General features: G+C 33.9%; 2 protein-coding genes across 2 annotated transcripts; both read left to right on the top strand.

Annotated features, from left to right (window-relative positions):
* Positions 1-4934, top strand: LOC112015186 (methylthioribose kinase). The gene is made up of 6 exons (XM_024047559.2): positions 1-313; positions 852-1161; positions 1546-1720; positions 1821-2022; positions 3605-3819; positions 4620-4934. The coding sequence occupies exons 1-6, from the start codon at positions 128-130 to the stop codon at positions 4789-4791; spliced, it is 1260 nt and encodes a 419-aa protein (XP_023903327.1). The 5' UTR covers positions 1-127; the 3' UTR covers positions 4792-4934.
* A 6630-nt stretch (positions 4935-11564) lies between these two features.
* Positions 11565-17689, top strand: LOC112007493 (methylthioribose kinase). Its single transcript, XM_065776935.1, has 6 exons — positions 11565-11916; positions 13974-14283; positions 14960-15134; positions 15236-15437; positions 16255-16469; positions 17296-17689. Exons 1-6 carry the CDS (start codon positions 11740-11742, stop codon positions 17465-17467), a joined length of 1251 nt encoding a protein of 416 aa, XP_065633007.1. The 5' UTR covers positions 11565-11739; the 3' UTR covers positions 17468-17689.
* Positions 17690-19446: the final 1757 nt, after the last annotated feature.

Genomic DNA, 19446 nt, shown 5'->3' with positions numbered 1-19446 from the left:
CCTCTTCTTTTCGACCGTTCTTCCCCCACAAAAAAGAAAAACCTCGAATAACACCAAACACTGTTACTTCTCTTTTTTAGACTAAAGAAAAAGCCGCTACTTTGTTCACCACTGCTCACAAATCACAATGGCTTTCACAGAGTTCAGGCCTCTGGACGAGAAGTCTCTGATCGAGTACATAAAAACCGTGCCCGCTCTGCACTCTAAGCTCGGGACCAACCTCGACGACATCAAGGTTAAGGAGGTCGGAGATGGCAACCTTAATTTCGTCTACATCATCGTTGGCCCTGATGGTTCTTTCGTCATGAAGCAGGTCTTTTTTTTTTTTTTTGTGTACATTTTGTTTTTCATGCGGTGTGTGTTTATAGATTTTCTGGGCATTTTGCATTTTGTTGGTTGGGTTAGAGAGCATGAATTAAAGAAAGAAAAAAACTTGGAAATGGGTTTGTTAGAATGTACAGTTTTGTGAAGAAGAACCAAAAGAAGCTTTGAGCAAAGTGGTTATTATGTGAAAGTAATTTACTTTTGCGAAAGGTATTGGATTCCAAAAGAAAAAAAGATGTTTTGTACTGTTGTAATATCTGCAATCTCAGTTGTCACTTAATAATCATCAAAAGGTGTATCAAGCTTGGTTACTTGAAAATCTAGTTAAATTCATGGTGTTTAGTCTGTTAGAATAATGGTTAAATAATTAAATTCTGCATTTCCTAATAGCTTGAGCTTTTTGGGACAATCGGTAATTTATCATGTATTTCAGCGCTTGGGGTTAGCGATAATTTATCATATACTTAGAGATGGTCTTTGGTTGTTGTGTCCTCTCTTGTAATTTTTTGTGCTGTGTGATTCTGCAGGCTCTTCCGTACATACGTTGTATAGGGGAATCATGGCCGATGACTAAGGAAAGGGCATATTTTGAGGCGGTGGCACTGAGAGAGGAAGCTCGCTTGAGTCCTGAGCATGTCCCTGAGGTTTATCATTTTGATCGTACTATGTCTTTGATTGGCATGCGTTACTTAGAGCCTCCGCATATAATTCTGAGGAAAGGGTTGATTGCCGGAATTGAATACCCCTTGCTGGCAGAACACATTTCAGAATTCATGGCAAGGACACTTTATTTCACATCCCTCCTTCATCGTTCCACCACAGAGCACAAACGTGCTGGTGTGTGATATTTCCTATTGAAGTGTGAGCCTTTTATATTGTAATTTGTATTATTATTGGTTTCAGCATGTTTTATATAATCTTCTACATTATGAGTCTGTTTTCACTATATATATATATATAATTTAATGTTACAACATGAGTTGCAACACAGTGTTGCAACTCAGGTGTTGTAACATTAAATCAGCTATGGCTAAGCCTGAACATTAGCCTGGAAAATTGACCACAACTTGTTTTGATATGCTTATTTATGATTTACCTATTTTCCCTTACTATGAATTTATTTTCCACAATTTTTTATGTTTGGTGTTTGATGAGTTTATTCAGAGCGTGATTGTCATATATGGTCATTATTGTAGTCTAACTCATGCTTGTTCTATGCAGTTGCCGAATTTTGTGGGAATGTGGAATTATGCAGGCTCACTGAGCAGGTTGTTTTTTCTGACCCTTACAAAGTTTCTGAGTTTAACCATTGGACTTCCCCTTTTCTTGATCTTGAAGCTGAGGCTATTCGAAAGGACAATATTTTGAAGCTTGAGGTTGCGGAATTGAAATCTAAGTATAGCACCTTCATTGTGGTTATTTGCTTTTTATAACATGTGGCAGCTGTTCTATTGTTTGTAGTGTTTTATGATATTAAAGAGTTGCCTTCCCTTTAGGTTCTGTGAGAGAGCCCAGGCTCTTATACATGGAGATCTCCACACTGGTTCTGTAATGGTTACTCGTGAGTCAACTCAAGTTATAGATCCAGAATTTGCATTTTATGGGCCTATGGGTTTTGACATTGGAGCATTTCTTGGAAACTTGATTTTGGCTTTCTTTGCACAAGATGGACATGCTGATCAAGCGAATGACAGAAAAGTAAGTCCTGTTTTATAGTAACTGCCTATTTGTCTTTATTTTTTCTTTTGAAAAGTAATTTTATTGAAAAAATGCGTGAGCCTCTTTGTCTTTAATTTAATGTTTGTTATTTCTACAAGCCATTTATTTTCCTGTAAAATAAACAGTGCAGAAGCTATCTCCACACTGGCAGTATTTATCAGAAAAAGAAGAAAAATCTAACACCAGTAAATAATAAACATGTTATTCAGATTTTCCACCTGAATTTTCTTTTCTTGCTTGGACTTTGAAACTATGTTGAAATTTCACTAACTTATCTCAAAATTTGGGAAAAGAGAGAAGGATATATGGGAATATGGAAAAAGATTCCCCTTAATAGGGGTGAGCCCTTTCCTTTACAACACCACCACCCAAAAGAACAAAAAAGTGTTAGTGCCAAAAGCCCTTTCATTTACTTGGCATAATTTTTTTTTCACCCAAATTATCCATAAGCCATTTTACTCCAAAATGGCAGTGTAATGAAGAGTAAAATTTGAAAATGAATTTACACTCAAGCAAACAAACAGAAGAAAATGTTATTATATGAGCAAACATTGTCCATTGACAATTTTATGTCAAAAGAAATAAAGTCTAGTAGTAGTATGTTAGAGTTTGTATGGCCTGGTTTTTTCATCATTGCAGTGTTTGTATTTGGATATGTTTTGGAGCCATTTGTGGTTGAATACAGTATTTTTATGCTCTTTCTTGTTTCTTTTAAATAATGTCATTTACATGCTATGTATGTGGGTGTATGCTTTTTGTTGTGTTATGTACTCAGTTTTAATTGTAGTATGTAATTTTAAATTTTTTTTCCCTGGATCCACATGTGCTTTTTAGTGCATGTTACTTCTCCTGCTGGATTACTATCTGAAATTTTGTCTATCCACAGTAATATTCTTTATTTCTATGCTTTGAAGACCTTACTGCTTCTCTAAATAATTTTATCCTATATAACTTAGGATCTGTTGCAGTTCCATCATTGAATATGCTGCCATTAATTTCTGTTAATTTTGGAGAAAATTGTGTTAGGGTCTTTCATTAACCCTAGCACTGGTTTTATTATACTTGCTTAGATATTAATTCCCTCTTAAGTGGCAAGAAAAAGAAAAGAAAGAAAGAGTGTGCTTTAACTATGTGTCCCAAATTTCTACAACTAGAGTTATGCCAGCATGAAATAATCATGTGAAGTTCATTGATGGATTTGTAAGAAATATGAAAGATGTTTAATCCGATTATAGTGAAGATAAAGTACTTAAGCTCAAAGTTACTATGGTTTATTGTCAAATATTGTATAAAGAACTTGTGATCATGAGTTCATTATGAAGTGCTGGACAGTTGGAAAGAGATGAAGCCTGATTCATATAATGCTTCTACTCTATTGATATAACATCTTTTTCTTTTGGTGAAGTTCTTTGCTGTTGGTTGTTTTTAAGGAAACTATCTATTACAGTTTCCTTATGTAAAAAGGATGACTTGTAGCCCTGCTTGTAGGTGTTTACTTATTAGTTATGTAACTCTCTATCATTCTTAAGGGTCATATCTGATATTTAAAATAATTGTGCAGACATATAAGGAGTGGATTTTGAGGACAATTGAAGAGACTTGGAATCTTTTCCGCAAGAAATTCATGGCACTTTGGGATGAGCACAAGGATGGTTCTGGCGAGGCATATCTTCCTGCAATATATAACAATCCTGAGCTTCAGCAGCTTGCACAAGAGAAATTTATGGATGATCTGTTCCATGACACCCTTGGATTTGGTGCTGCCAAAATGATAAGGTAACAAAACTGAGTACAGATTTTTGGTTTTCACTCTATTTTCTGTGTTCTGTGTGTAGAATTTTTCAATGTTGATTCCTTTTACTGCTTTTGAAGGTTTAACCATATTACTTTCAAATATTAGAGCTTTCTCTATTTTAGAGTTTAACCGATGGGCTATAACTCAAATGGCACTACCTTCTCTCATAATAATGGGATGAAGTGTAAGGTTGCGGGTTCAAGACCCATTGGGTGCAAGTATAGCTTATCAATTTATTATTATTATTATTCTTTTTTGTTTTTATAAAAATTACTATCCTCAAGGCAGAGGGTTTTGTGCATCTCTAACAGAACTTAACCTCAGAAGCTAACTAACTCATTGATGGAAGATTTCCAAATTTCAAAGAATTAAGAGTACATTTTTATTCCATAATTGAAGTTATTTGTTTATAATTATTAATAATCAATAAAGCCTTGTCCACACACTAACAAATCTTTTTTGCATTATGGATTGCTTTGAGTTTGTTGTAAAGCCAATCATGGACACATTTTTTAAGCATGGAAATATGTTACATAGATTAGCTTCTAATAATGAGTCATTCGTAATTCACTTTTCTTTCATATTATCTATTGAGTGAAAATATTATCCCTATGTAGTTTCTAGATGGAAGATGGTTAACTAACAGAAAGAAGGCAATGGCACTGCATATTTCATATTCTGCTAATGTTCATTCTTTTAAAATCTCTAGTGAAATTCTTCTAATAATGTGTTGATTTTATCTCCTATAGCTGATTCTTTTTGGGCATCTTCTGATTGACAGGAGAATTGTTGGTGTGGCACATGTTGAGGATCTTGAATCAATCACTGATGCTAGCAGACGAGCAGATTGTGAACTCCGGGCCCTTGAAGTGGCAAAGTTGCTTCTCAAGGAAAGGAGAAAATTCCATGCCATTACTGAAGTTATTTCAGCCATTCAAAAATTCCAGTCATAATAACTAAGTTTTTGGTAAATGATAGTTTGCTTGAATGTTGGGGTTTTCCAGACAAGAATTTCCAGATATTTGTAGAATGAACTGTTACTATGTGTAATGTCAACATTAAGACAAAGTAATAAGATTTCCTTTTTTTGCTGTTATTTTGGTTGCTTCATTGCTGTGAACTGTGATTGCCGAAGGTGCTTGCTTGTTATTAATACTAGCCCCGAACCCTCGCATTGCGCGTGATAATTATTTTTATGGTGGTTTTATTAAAAAAAATTACAATTTAAACTAATCTAATAATGATTAATGTATTTCGTAATTAAATTTTTATTTATTATAGGAACAATCATAAATGTAATATATAAACAATCCAAAACACCAGAAAAACGTAAACTAAAAAAAATTAATAAAACTTAACAATGATTAATTGAACCAATATTAGGACAAAATTTTGTATTTGATAATCTATTAAGGTTATTTTTTTGTAGAAATTATAATTTCAGCCACCCAAAATATATTATCAAATAAACAATTATAACCAAAATCTAAGAATTAAATTTCTATACATGCATTGTTATAAAATAATAAAAAAAAAAATTGTAAAAGTTAAAATTTGTCACCTATCTGATTATTTTCATTTGGCTATCCTTTGCTTTTCTTTAAATGAATGGCATTATAGAGTACTTCTAATACAACTATTAAGAGTACTTTGTCCACCACAAAGGATTAGAAAATAAACAAAAATTAGTAAAGTCTCATAGTTTAACATCTAAATTGAGCACTATAAAACAATCATGCTATGTAACAGAATAGATACCAAATTATCCAAATCATACTATGTAATAGCATAATATTATATTTTTATATGCTATATTTAATTCTTTAGAACGCAATAGGATAATATTTAACCAAAAAAAAAAAAAAAAACAACAACAACAACAACAATTTAAAAAACAAAAAATGATTCCATCATTTAAGTGATGGGCGGGCCTGATAATTAATATTTTGAATGGTTCTTTAAAATGCTTTTTGTAGCACCCAGAGAGCTTTTGTATTCAATGGCTATTAAAGGCTTTATACACGATTGATATTTGGTTAAATGTGTTGGGGGCTATCATTGTCAGAAGAAATATGCTAGGCCTCAGTTATTGTCTTGGGACCAAACAGGAATATTGTTGTGGATTTTATCCTTGAAGTTACTCCTCAGAGCCGCAGGTATGCAGGATTATGAAGACATTCACATATTAATTATTTCTAGAACTAGAATGAGCTCCCTGGAAGTTTGAGTAGCATTCCTCTAAACAGAAATAAAAAGATGTTTCGAGTGTCTTCTGTTAAAAAAATTACTGTTCTAAGATGTTGATTGACTTGGCCTCCATGTGTGTGTGTGTGTGTGCATGCTCTTATTATGTTGAAGTAAAACTTATTCACCTCAAAGTTCTCCATTAGGTTTGTATAAGGGTTTTCCAATTTTTATGGCTTGGCAACTCTTACTTAAGACCCTGATCTACTCAATTTGTTGAAGCTTAATTGTATGCTTTTGCCCTAGCATCAGATTGGTCAAGACAGGTGACACTTGGCCCTGAAATTAACATTTCAAAGATGGTCAGACGAGAATTATGTAGGACCTATTTGGATTTGTAGAGAAATTCAAGACCTTGTCCTTGTGTCAGATATCTTGCACATGCTTTAAGCTAAATCAGATGTTTCCTCTGATGTCATTGATATCCTAGTTAGCAAAGCCCTTTAGGTTATTTGGATATAATGCTGTACATGTTATGTTTTACTTAGAGAACAGAACAAGATGGTAGGTTCTGGACTAGGATGTCTCTGTTATGCGAGTTGCAGCCATGAAATGAAAGGAAAATGCTTTTCACGACTTTAGCTCCAGGCTTTGCTTCTGTACTTAGCCTTAATAGTCACTCTATAGCTGATCTACTCTCTTAAGTCCTACCTAGCAGCTCAACAAAAAATGTTAAAGATGTGTAGTACCTTCTCTTCTTGTGGTTGAGCTCCACCACAAACCCATTCCTGAAACTGTTACAGCAGTTGAGAAACGTGGCTGTCGCCTCTGATCCCAATTATGATATCTGTCATAGACCCAATGTGGTGTTGCATACCCTGCCTCGATCCTCACAAAACTTTCAATCCCTTTAATTGATCCTCAAGGAGTCTGCCTATTCTCTTTTATCACCAGACTAGCTAGTAATATAGTTTGCGCTAACATGAATTTTGTTGTTGCTAGTTTATGCTACACAACAGACAAAGCTCATTCGCTGCACATTCTTTTCTGCTGATATTCTCTGTTGGAAGAGTCTGCAAATGATTTCTGTGGCAGATTTCAGCGGTCGGTTGCTGTATCCAGCTCCAAACTCATTAGCAGTCTCTTCAATCTCATTATAAAAGCGCATCCACCAGGGACTGAACTGAAGCCACCTTGTTGGTCACTATATTGCACTGCTTCAAATGCTTGCATGGTTGCAATGGTTATCAAAGAAGTCAACAAATACTTAAGCTGAGCCATGGTGCTATTTTTGTGTGAGTAAAGGAAAAGTCTGCAATTGAGAGGATCAAGACTCCACGTCTCTTTTTTCTGCTCACGTGTGTGGTTCGACCCCCTTTCCCCTATCATCGGCTCCAGTATATGGATGTTTTTTTGGAACTGTGTTTTGTAAGTATTCATCAGTGTAGTATAAAGAAACATTGAATTAAAATTTAAGTATATAATCTTGCTGTTTAGTTAATTAAAAAAAAAAAAAAAAACTTTTTGAAATGATTCAAATTCAACATGATTTGGGTGAAACCGTGAAAGTCTATGAACTTTGGAGCTTTAAGATTTAATCTCACTATGTAAAACTGTAAACACAAAATTTCTCAATTGCAGATAATCAAGTAATTGAAAAGAAATATGATTTGCAAATATAAATACAATTTGTATTGATGAATAACTGACGAGGTAAATAATCATTGACGAAGCCATCCATGAGAATGATCGTCCTGGTACGGACGAGAAAATCCACAGGATGAGCATTGCAGGAGATCACGGTACTGACGAGGATCTTCAGTCCCTTTAATGCAGTCAACTGAACAGCTACACTTCCAGCTGTGCAAACCGTTTGAAGACATTGATACCTCATTACTCGGATTTGAGGCGTTACTCAAGGGAGCATTAAGACCTCCATAACTCCTCCAACGGCTAGGAACGACGGGAGTAGATATAAAACCCATACACTCCCACGAAAGAGGTAAGAGAGATAGATGGCTTATTTTACTCACTCTTTGTTCATTCCACTTTTGCTACAAAGAAGATTCAATATTCTAACTTTGGCATCGGAGGCGCTGTGGCAGGCACCACACCGGTGTGTATAGTAGGGAAGCAGAAGGGATTAGCTCCGTCCGACGAACATCACTGACAAGTTCATTCTTATCAAAATAATGATTACAATCTTTTCAATTCTTTTACAAAAAAATATCCTCTATCTTCTTTGAAGATGATTCGAACAAGAAATCTTCTTGACTTTAGTTGGAAGATGGATTGATAGGGCCTCTTGAAAACTTGGTATTGAAAATGAGAGGGAATGTCCTCTATTTATAGTGATCTCAGAAAATAAGCTCTACTTTGAATTGATATGCTTAAAATTATATAGTAGACTTTTGATTGGCCCAAATTCTTCTTAGAGATAATTATTTCTATTTATCTATTTTGATAAAGATCATATTTTGACAAAGATAATAATCAACAAAGATAAATAATTATCTCTATTTAATTTATTTATTTTAATAAAAATAATTATCTATCAATTTTCAATAGAAAATTTATTTTTATTTTTATTTTATTTATTTATTTTAATAAAGATAATTATCCATAAAATGACACGTGACAAATTTTGACATGCCCATGTGATGTCAATTTGGATGACACATGCCATCATCTAATTTAATTAATTTAATGACATTAATTTAGAATTTGCCACTAAATTTTGATGGAGCATTTATAATTGGCTTAAAATTTTGCCTCCTACAGAAACATAAACGGAAGAAAAAAAAAAAATTAATCTATCAAATTCTTGCATATCAAAATTTATGATTTATTGGTGTATATCCAATGGTCCCAGTTTTCAATTTAAGATGAGAAAGAATTTCCTTTTGGGTAGCTATGTATGTAAGTTCAAACTTCAAAGAACATGCCAAAAACATTTTAATTTTTCTGCAGTTTTCCAAATGGAGAATCCGGTTCCTCCCACCTTCTTTGAACAAGAAAAACCCGTTTATGTAGTCAATTACCAACTTTGTCTCTCCTTTGGACTAGTCTTACTCTTACAATCGACCAGATTCAATTTACCCAACTATTTGCTTATTCTCTTTTCTTAATAAAAGTCCTCCCACTCACTCTCAGTCTCTCACCATCCAGGTGGTTCACGGGTTTTGTGGACGTCTTATAAGTATGAGTAGGGAATGGAATAGTCGGATGAGACACCATATCAAAAGAAGTCGTCTTACTCTCATTAGTGACTAGTCTCATCTCACTCTTCATTTGATTCATTTCGCGTTTCCACCAATAGTGATTCAACCTCTTCTTTTTTATATCATATTCATTGCTGCTCACAATGGCTTTCACCGAGTTCAGGCCTCTGGATGAGAAGTCACTGATTGAGTACATAAAGGCCGTGCCCTCTCTCTCCTCTAAGCTCGGCAGCGACCTCAAAGTTAAGGAGGTGGGAGATGGCAACCTCAATTTTGTCTACATCGTAGTCAGCAATGCCGGATCTTTCGTCATCAAGCAAGTTTGTTCCTTTTCAAAACCAATAGTAGACATTTTGTAGACATTTTGTTTATAATGCTGTGTCTGGGCATATTTGCATTTTAATTTTTATTGGCTGGGTGTTAAAGAAATGAATATGGAGGGGTGGTTGGTTAGATGAGCTTTGATTGTATATGTTTACCCATTTGAATATGAGGTTAAATTTTATAAGGATGTGGTGTAAAACTCATATTTTATCCCTTCAATCCTAATATTCCACATCATCTTATCACATATTTAAGAATAAACACAATCACACTCAATTAATTCTAATATCTATATATAAATTCAACCAAATTGGGAATCTTTCAAGATATTATTAGGCGTGGTAAGAAGTATTGAATTTTAATTAAAATGCTAATGTAGCAATCACTTATTGGATGGTGTAAAACATGATTTTTACACCCCATCCTCATAGAATTTAACCTCTTTGAATATATATTAAATATTCATGAGTAATGCTACAACCACAAACTATTTTACAATATTTTTACAAAATGTTAATGTGACCAATCTCTTATTGATTTTCATCTAAGCTTACCATTAATATCACTTTTTCATTTACCAATAATCACTTACCATATCAGTAGTTTGTAAATTTTTTTGTAAAATAGTTTGTATCTCTAGCATTATTCAATATTCATTATTCACCTAAGCCATTTAATTTAATTTAAGCAGGAATCAACTCAACTATTTATCAATTTATAAAAACCAACACACCCATTTAACCAATTATTATCATTAAATTCACGCGCATATATAAACACAATATATGTTATATATAAATATAATTATAATTATAATTATTTTAAAACTCCCAAATTTAAAATGACCAAAATATTTTAGGACTCTCTAGAAAAGCCAAAATACACTAAATCACCAAAATACTACTAGAACCTTTAAAATGACCAAGATACCCTTTAAAACTTTGAAATGTCCAAATAATCCAAATATCCCATAAGACTCCAAAATGGCCAAAAATTAAAATACCTCTAAACCTCCAAAATACCCTTGGAATGGCCAAAATAACCCAAATCTCCTAACCATCCAAAATGACTAAATATTCCTGAACTTCTAAAATGACCAAAATAACTTTGAAATGTCCAAAAAAATAATGTTAGGGACACACCATTTTCCATTCCATACTTAAGTGTTAAATCATGATTGGTGCATAAATTAACATAAAATGCTCAAATATCTATGACAGAATCTAAAAAAAAAAAAAAAAAACAAAAAAAAGGGATGGTCACGTGAGGGACACGTGACTACTAAGGCGGGAATAACTAACAGTAATCACCAACATTTACTGTAGCTATTATTTTATCATTTTGTATCAATTCCGTTTGCTACGTCAGCAAAATCCGTTTACGATGTAACGGGAGGGACAAAAATGGAACCGTTTTTCAGGATAGGGACTAAAAGCGGTAAAAATAAAACTTAGGGACCAAAATGGAAATCACCTTAAAATGTAGGGACTAAAATGTGCTTTTCGCCTTAATTTAATGACATTAATTTAGAATTTGCCACTAAATTTTGATGTGGCATTTATAATTGGCTTAAAATTTTGCCTCCTACAGAAACATAAACGGAAGAAAAAAAAAAATTAATCTATCAAATTCTTGCATATCAAAATTTATGATTTATTGGTGTATATCCAATGGTCCCAGTTTTCAATTTAAGATGAGAAAGAATTTCCTTTTGGGTAGCTATGTATGTAAGTTCAAACTTCAAAGAACATGCCAAAAACATTTTAATTTTTCTGCAGTTTTCCAAATGGAGAATCCGGTTCCTCCCACCTTCTTTGAACAAGAAAAACCCGTTTATGTAGTCAATTACCAACTTTGTCTCTCCTTTGGACTAGTCTTACTCTTACAATCGACCAGATTCAATTTACCCAACTATTTGCTTATTCTCTTTTCTTAATAAAAGTCCTCCCACTCACTCTCAGTCTCTCACCATCCAGGTGGTTCACGGGTTTTGTGGACGTCTTATAAGTATGAGTAGGGAATGGAATAGTCGGATGAGACACCATATCAAAAGAAGTCGTCTTACTCTCATTAGTGACTAGTCTCATCTCACTCTTCATTTGATTCATTTCGCGTTTCCACCAATAGTGATTCAACCTCTTCTTTTTTATATCATATTCATTGCTGCTCACAATGGCTTTCACCGAGTTCAGGCCTCTGGATGAGAAGTCACTGATTGAGTACATAAAGGCCGTGCCCTCTCTCTCCTCTAAGCTCGGCAGCGACCTCAAAGTTAAGGAGGTGGGAGATGGCAACCTCAATTTTGTCTACATCGTAGTCAGCAATGCCGGATCTTTCGTCATCAAGCAAGTTTGTTCCTTTTCAAAACCAATAGTAGACATTTTGTAGACATTTTGTTTATAATGCTGTGTCTGGGCATATTTGCATTTTAATTTTTATTGGCTGGGTGTTAAAGAAATGAATATGGAGGGGTGGTTGGTTAGATGAGCTTTGATTGTATATGTTTACCCATTTGAATATGAGGTTAAATTTTATAAGGATGTGGTGTAAAACTCATATTTTATCCCTTCAATCCTAATATTCCACATCATCTTATCACATATTTAAGAATAAACACAATCACACTCAATTAATTCTAATATCTATATATAAATTCAACCAAATTGGGAATCTTTCAAGATATTATTAGGCGTGGTAAGAAGTATTGAATTTTAATTAAAATGCTAATGTAGCAATCACTTATTGGATGGTGTAAAACATGATTTTTACACCCCATCCTCATAGAATTTAACCTCTTTGAATATATATTAAATATTCATGAGTAATGCTACAACCACAAACTATTTTACAATATTTTTACAAAATGTTAATGTGACCAATCTCTTATTGATTTTCATCTAAGCTTACCATTAATATCACTTTTTCATTTACCAATAATCACTTACCATATCAGTAGTTTGTAAATTTTTTTGTAAAATAGTTTGTATCTCTAGCATTATTCAATATTCATTATTCACCTAAGCCATTTAATTTAATTTAAGCAGGAATCAACTCAACTATTTATCAATTTATAAAAACCAACACACCCATTTAACCAATTATTATCATTAAATTCACGCGCATATATAAACACAATATATGTTATATATAAATATAATTATAATTATAATTATTTTAAAACTCCCAAATTTAAAATGACCAAAATATTTTAGGACTCTCTAGAAAAGCCAAAATACACTAAATCACCAAAATACTACTAGAACCTTTAAAATGACCAAGATACCCTTTAAAACTTTGAAATGTCCAAATAATCCAAATATCCCATAAGACTCCAAAATGGCCAAAAATTAAAATACCTCTAAACCTCCAAAATACCCTTGGAATGGCCAAAATAACCCAAATCTCCTAACCATCCAAAATGACTAAATATTCCTGAACTTCTAAAATGACCAAAATAACTTTGAAATGTCCAAAAAAATAATGTTAGGGACACACCATTTTCCATTCCATACTTAAGTGTTAAATCATGATTGGTGCATAAATTAACATAAAATGCTCAAATATCTATGACAGAATCTTGTAAAAGTGTTGAAATCCAATCACGAGTTGACACAAGTAGTGGGTAGATTTTGGTAATGTTGAAGGTTATGGAGTATTTGGTTTCATGGGTTTTTGATCACTTTGAAAGGTTAATATTGTTAAGTAAAATAATTTTTTTTAAGTTTTACTAAATGGGCAACTCAGTGAATTACCAATTAATACCCATCTAATGGAATACCAATGTATATTTATTCGTTTGGGTATTTCTAATTGGGCAGGTAATTGTTGATTTATAAGATGCAGCTCACGGGCAAGTAAATGGGTTTGGATCATTTTTGCCACTCCTAACATTTTTTAATTTTTTTTTTAAATGGATTTATTAGCATGTACAATTCAAAGAAGACCCAAACAAACTTTGAACAAAGAGGTTAAGATGTAAAAGTAACTTACTTTCGTGAAACATATGAATTACAAAGAAAGAATAAAGTGTACTCTTAATATGATTGGCTCATCTATTGCAAGCTATATTATGCAACTGAAATTTCACTACAATCTCAATTCTCACTTAATAATCATCAAAAGGTGTATCAATCTTGGTTACTTGAACATCAAGCTAAATTCATGGCGTTTAGTTGTTATTATCAAGGTATATAAAATTAGAATAAAGGTTAAATGATTAAAACTTGAATTCTCTATTTACTTGAGCTTTGGGGATACTCAGTAATTTATAATGATATTTTTAAGCCTTTGTGGCTAGCTGTATTGATCATATTTTCTCTCCACGTGCTCCGGTTCAACTACTTGGAGGTGATCATTTGTCGTTGTGTCTTCTATATTGTAATTTGTTGTGCCATGCGGTTCTGCAGGCTCTTCCATACATGCGTTGTATAGGGGAATCTTGGCCAATGACTAAGGAACGGGCATATTTTGAGGCAGTGGCATTGAGAGAGCTGGGTCGATTGAGTCCTGAGCATGTGCCTGAAGTTTATCATTTTGATCATACTATGTCTTTGATTGGCATGCGTTACTTGGAGCCTCCACATATTATAGTGAGAAAAGGGTTGATTGCTGGAATTGAATACCCCTTGCTGGCAGAACACATGTCAGAATTCATGGCGAGGACACTTTATTTCACATCCCTCCTTTATCGTTCCACCACGGAGCACAAACGTGCAGGTGTGTGAACCTCAATTCGTAATTTTGTATTGTTATTGTATCTGGCATGTATCATATGATCTTCTCCTTTGTGAGTATTTATTCACAATATGACCATATCTTTCTAGGCTATATATAATAATTGCAACTAACTATGGTTTAAGTTTTGCAAAGTAACTTCCATCCATGTGAATGTTTAACTCTGTTTTTTGAATGTGCCGATGCATCTAAGTAACCTGGTAGAGGATTGATTCTTATCAATTTAAAATTGATTGGGGTGACAATAGTCTTGCTTGCACTCTCTTCTACATTTTGTGTTGCAACTCAGGTGTTTTGACATTAAATTGTCTAGAGATTAGCTTGAAGATTATTCTGGGAAGATTGATCACAACTTGTTTTGATTTGTTTATTTGTTATTTGCCTTTTTGCTCTTACTGTGAATTACGTTCCTTAAATTTTATGTCTTGGGTTGCGAAGAGCCTTGTAGCTCAATAGATACTTCTTGGTGTCTACAATGAAGACATCCAGAGTTCAAATCCCACTCCCCTAACTATAATTATCAAAAAAGAAAAAAGAAAATTTATGTTTTGGGTTTGATGAGTTTATTCAGAGTGTGATTGTGTTGTAATTTGATGTAAATGGTGTCTCATACTTATATGGTCCTTATTGTAATATGACTCATTCTTGCTTTGTGCAGTTGCTGAGTTTTGTGGGAACGTGGAGTTATGCAGGCTCACTGAGCAGGTTGTTTTTTCTGACCCTCACAAGGTTTCTCAGTATAACCATTGGACTTCCCCTTATCTTGATCGTGATGCTGAGGCTCTTCGGGAGGATAATGTTTTGAAGCTTGAAGTTGCTGAGTTGAAATCTAAGTATAGTACATGCTCAATGTTGTTACTTTATTTTTGTAACATGTAGCAGTTCTATTTTTTCTAGTGTTATATGAGATATTAAAGAGTTTCTTTTCCTTTAGGTTCTGTGAGAGAGCCCAGGCTCTTCTACATGGAGATCTTCACACTAGTTCTGTCATGGTTACTCATGAGTCAACTCAAGTTTTAGATCCGGAATTTGCATTTTATGGGCCTATGGGTTTTGATATTGGAGCATTTCTTGGAAACTTGATTTTGGCTTTCTTTGCACAAAATGGACATGCTGATCAAGTGAATGACAGAAAAGTATGTCCTGTTTCAGTAACTGCCTCTGTCTTTATTTTTTCTTTTGAAAAGTAACTAATTTTATTGAAAACAAGTAAGAGCCTCTCTGTTTTTAATTTAATGGTTTTTATGTCTAAGAATAATTTATTTTTTAGTAAAATAAGTGGTGTAGAAGCTAATGCCAGACTGCCAGTAAATAATAAACATGTGACATTCATATTTTTCGACTGATCTTTCCCTTCTTGCTTGGACTTTGAAACTATGTTGAAATTTTCACTAATTTATCTTTGTGGGAAAAAAGAGAATGGAACATGGAAAAAGATGACCCCTTAGTAGGAGAGACCCCTTTCCTTTACAACAACAACTTCAACAAAGTGTAGTCCCAGAGGGTCCTTTATTTACTTGGCATAAAATATTTTCTCCCAAATTATCCATAAGCCATTTTACTCCAAAATGGCGGTGCAATAATGATTACAATTGAAAATCAATTTTCATAATAGCAAACAAACAAACATAGCTTCTTGCCTTCATTATTATTTTGTATGACATTTCCCCCACAAGCCCACGTCGCTATTTATTTCTTGTAATTTTTTTTTCCTTTCAAGTAATTAGGTAGTGGATGGACAACCTTCTATCCGACCTGTTTGATGGGTGGGGTGTAACAATTTTTTCTTTTGGTGAAGTTCTTTGCTTTTGTTTGTTTTTTAGGAAACTATCTATTGCAGTTTCCTCATGTAGAAAGCATGACTTGTAGCCTTGCTTGGAGGTGTTTACATTATTACTTCTTATTCTTTAGCTATTCTTAAGGGTCATATTTGATATTTGAATTATTGTGCAGACATACAAGGAGTGGATTTTGAGGACAATTGAAGATACTTGGAATCTTTTCCACAAGAAATTCATTGCACTTTGGGATGAGCACAAGGATGGTTCTGGTGAGGCATATCTTCCTGCAATATATAACAATCCCGAGCTTCTGCAGCTTGTACAAAAGAAATTTATGGAAGATTTGTTCCATGACACACTTGGATTTGGTGCTGCCAAAATGATAAGGTAACAAATCTGATTACAGATTTTTTGGTTTCAATATATTTTCTGTGTTGTGTGTGCAAATGTTTTCAATATTCATTCCTTTCACTGCTTTTGAAAGTTAAACTATATTGCTTTCACTTTTTAGAGCTTACTATCCTTAAGGCAGATGGTATTGTGCATCTCAAACGGACCATAACCTCTGAATGCTAATTCATGGAAGATTTTCAAATTTCAAAGAAATTAAGAGAATATTGTTAATCCATAATTGAAGATATTTGATTATAATCATATTCTATAACATTGAATCAAGCCTTGTCCCCATATTTTTTGATCATTTTCTGGAACCATTTCCACTAATACAAAGGCCAAATATCCTTGTCAATAGAAGAATGCGTTTCTTAATAAACCCGAGGCACCTAATTTTGTTTCTTTGGTGGCCATATTGAATCAATACTAAACCTTCAAAAAAAAATATTGAACACTCATTGATAAATTTTCTTTTCACTATGGATTTCTGTGTTTGTTGTAAAATGCCAATCATGGACACATTTTCTAAGCTTGGAAAATATGTTAGATTAATTAGCTTCTGACAAGGAAGAGTCATTCGTAATTCACTTTTATTGCATATTATCTATTGAGTGAAGATGTTATCACTATGTAGTTTCTAGATATAATATGGTAAATCAACAGATAAGGGCAATGACACTGTATAATGAGTTCATATATTTCTTATGGGGGATAATTTTGCTAATGTTCATCCTTACAGAATCTCTAGTGAAATTCTTTTTCTAATGTGTTGATATTAACTCCCAGTATTGATTCATTTTGGGCATCTTCTGATTGACAGGAGAATTGTTGGTGTTGCACATGTTGAGGATTTTGAATCAATCACTGATGCTAGCGGACGAGCAGATTGTGAACGCCGGGCTCTTGAAGCGGCAAAGTTGCTTCTCAAGGAAAGGAGAAAATTCCATGCCATTACTGAAGTTATTTCAGCCATTCAAAAACTCCAGTCATAACTAAGTTATTGGTAAATCATAGTTTGCTTGAATATTGGGGTTTTGCGGGCAAGATTTTCCAGATACTTTGTAAATGAACTGTTACTATGTGTGTTGTAATGTCAACATTAAAACAAAGGAATAAGATTTCCTTTTATTGTTGTTGTTTTGGTTGCTTCAATGCTATGAACTGCTATTGCAGAAGGTCCTTGCTTGTTATTAATATGATTTTATCATTCTCCACTGCCCATGAAGGTGGTGGGTGGGCCTAATAATCAATATTTTGAATGGTTTTGTTAAAACTTAAAATGCTTTTTTTTAGCAGCCAGAGAACTTTTGTATTAAATGACTGTTAAAGGTATTACCATTGAATGAATCAGTCTCTCATTTTTCTTTATACACAAATTATATTTGCTTAAACCTGTTGGGGGCTATAATTGTCAGAAGAAATATGCTAGTCCTCAGTTATTATCTTGGGTTTAACAGGAAACTTGTAGATTTTTGTTTATCCTTGAGGTGACCATTTATAGTAGTGGATATATATGTGGGATTATGAAGACACTCACATGCTTATTGCTAGAATGGGCTCCCTGGAATTTCGAGTAGCATTCCTCCAAACAGAAATTAAAAAAAATGTTTCAAGTGAGAAGGCCCCCCCCCCCCTGGGGTGGGTGTGTGTGGTCGTGCTCATTATATGGAGTTCCACGGTTAAAGTCTTTCAAGTGTTGGAGTATCTCTTTTTGGAAGTTTGGCTTTTGGAATTTTGTCATGACTTATGAGATGTTGATTGACTTCGCTCCCATGTGTGCGTGCATGCTCTTATTATGTGAAGTAAAACTGATTCACCTTGAATTTATCCATTAGGTTTGTATAAAGGTTTTCCAAATTTTATGGCTTAACTATATGGTTTTGCCCTAGCATTAGATACAGATATGATACTTGACCCTGAAAATAATATTTCAAAGATGGTCAGATGAGAGTTATATAGGACACATTTTGATTTGTTGGGAAATTCAAGACCTTGTCCTTGTGCGAGATCTCTTGCACATGCTTTGCTGATGTCATTGATATCCTAGTCAATAACGTATGATGAGCTAGTGCTCGATTTTATTTTTCCTTGCAATGGTCTTGGTTTTTGTGTTAATGGCAACAATAGTTCTAAAGATAATGACTTGTGTTTGGCTGCATGATCCTTTACGTTATTTGGATATAATGCTTTACATGTTAAGTTATACTTAGCATACAGAACCAGATGGTAGGTTTGCTGGACTAGGATGTCTCGTTGCAGACTTGCAGTTATGAAAATGAAAATAAATTGCTTTTTGTGACTTTAGCTGGAGTAGAAGGAATCCTCCCTATGAATATTTTCCTTCTTTATTCAACCATGATTCATGATTCTCCTCATTTTTTCTATTGTTATTTTTCAGGGAACTGTAATTCAACATATTATATGACATGTATTAGCAAATGCATATCTAGGCTTTGCTTGTGCACTTAGTTTTATCATCATCACTCCATAGCTGATCCACTCCCTTAAGTCTTACCCAGCAGCTCAACAAAAATGTTTAGACTGGAGAAGATTCTCATATTTCGGTTGAGTTTCACCACAAAACCATTCCTCAAACTGTTACAGCAATTGAGTGTGGGGGCCTTTTCACGTTAATGGGCTAAAGCCCATCTGTTACACCAAGGCTTGTGAGTTAGTGGGTAAGGGAGTTGGGATTGGTCTCGTGGGGTTATACACTTATATTGTAGGCCAGCTTGTGCGCAAGCCAGGCATGCCCAATACTTGGATGACATGTAGATGGGATGGCAGGCTGTACGCAGCAAACATAGTTACAACAGAATAACTATCACAGCAGGCATAACAAAAGATACTATGGCAACACAACTTTTATAATGAACTACAACAAAAGAAACTACTGCAGGACAACTATTACCACGAATAAAATAAAAGATAATACAACAGAACAACTGATACAGCAAATAAAGCAAGGGAT

Source organism: Quercus suber, unplaced genomic scaffold, assembly GCF_002906115.3.
Source record: "Quercus suber isolate HL8 unplaced genomic scaffold, Cork oak 2.0 scaffold_145, whole genome shotgun sequence".
Taxonomy (NCBI): domain Eukaryota; kingdom Viridiplantae; phylum Streptophyta; class Magnoliopsida; order Fagales; family Fagaceae; genus Quercus; species Quercus suber.
Note: the sequence above shows the minus strand (reverse complement) of the source record. Positions and strands in the feature narration are given on the sequence as shown.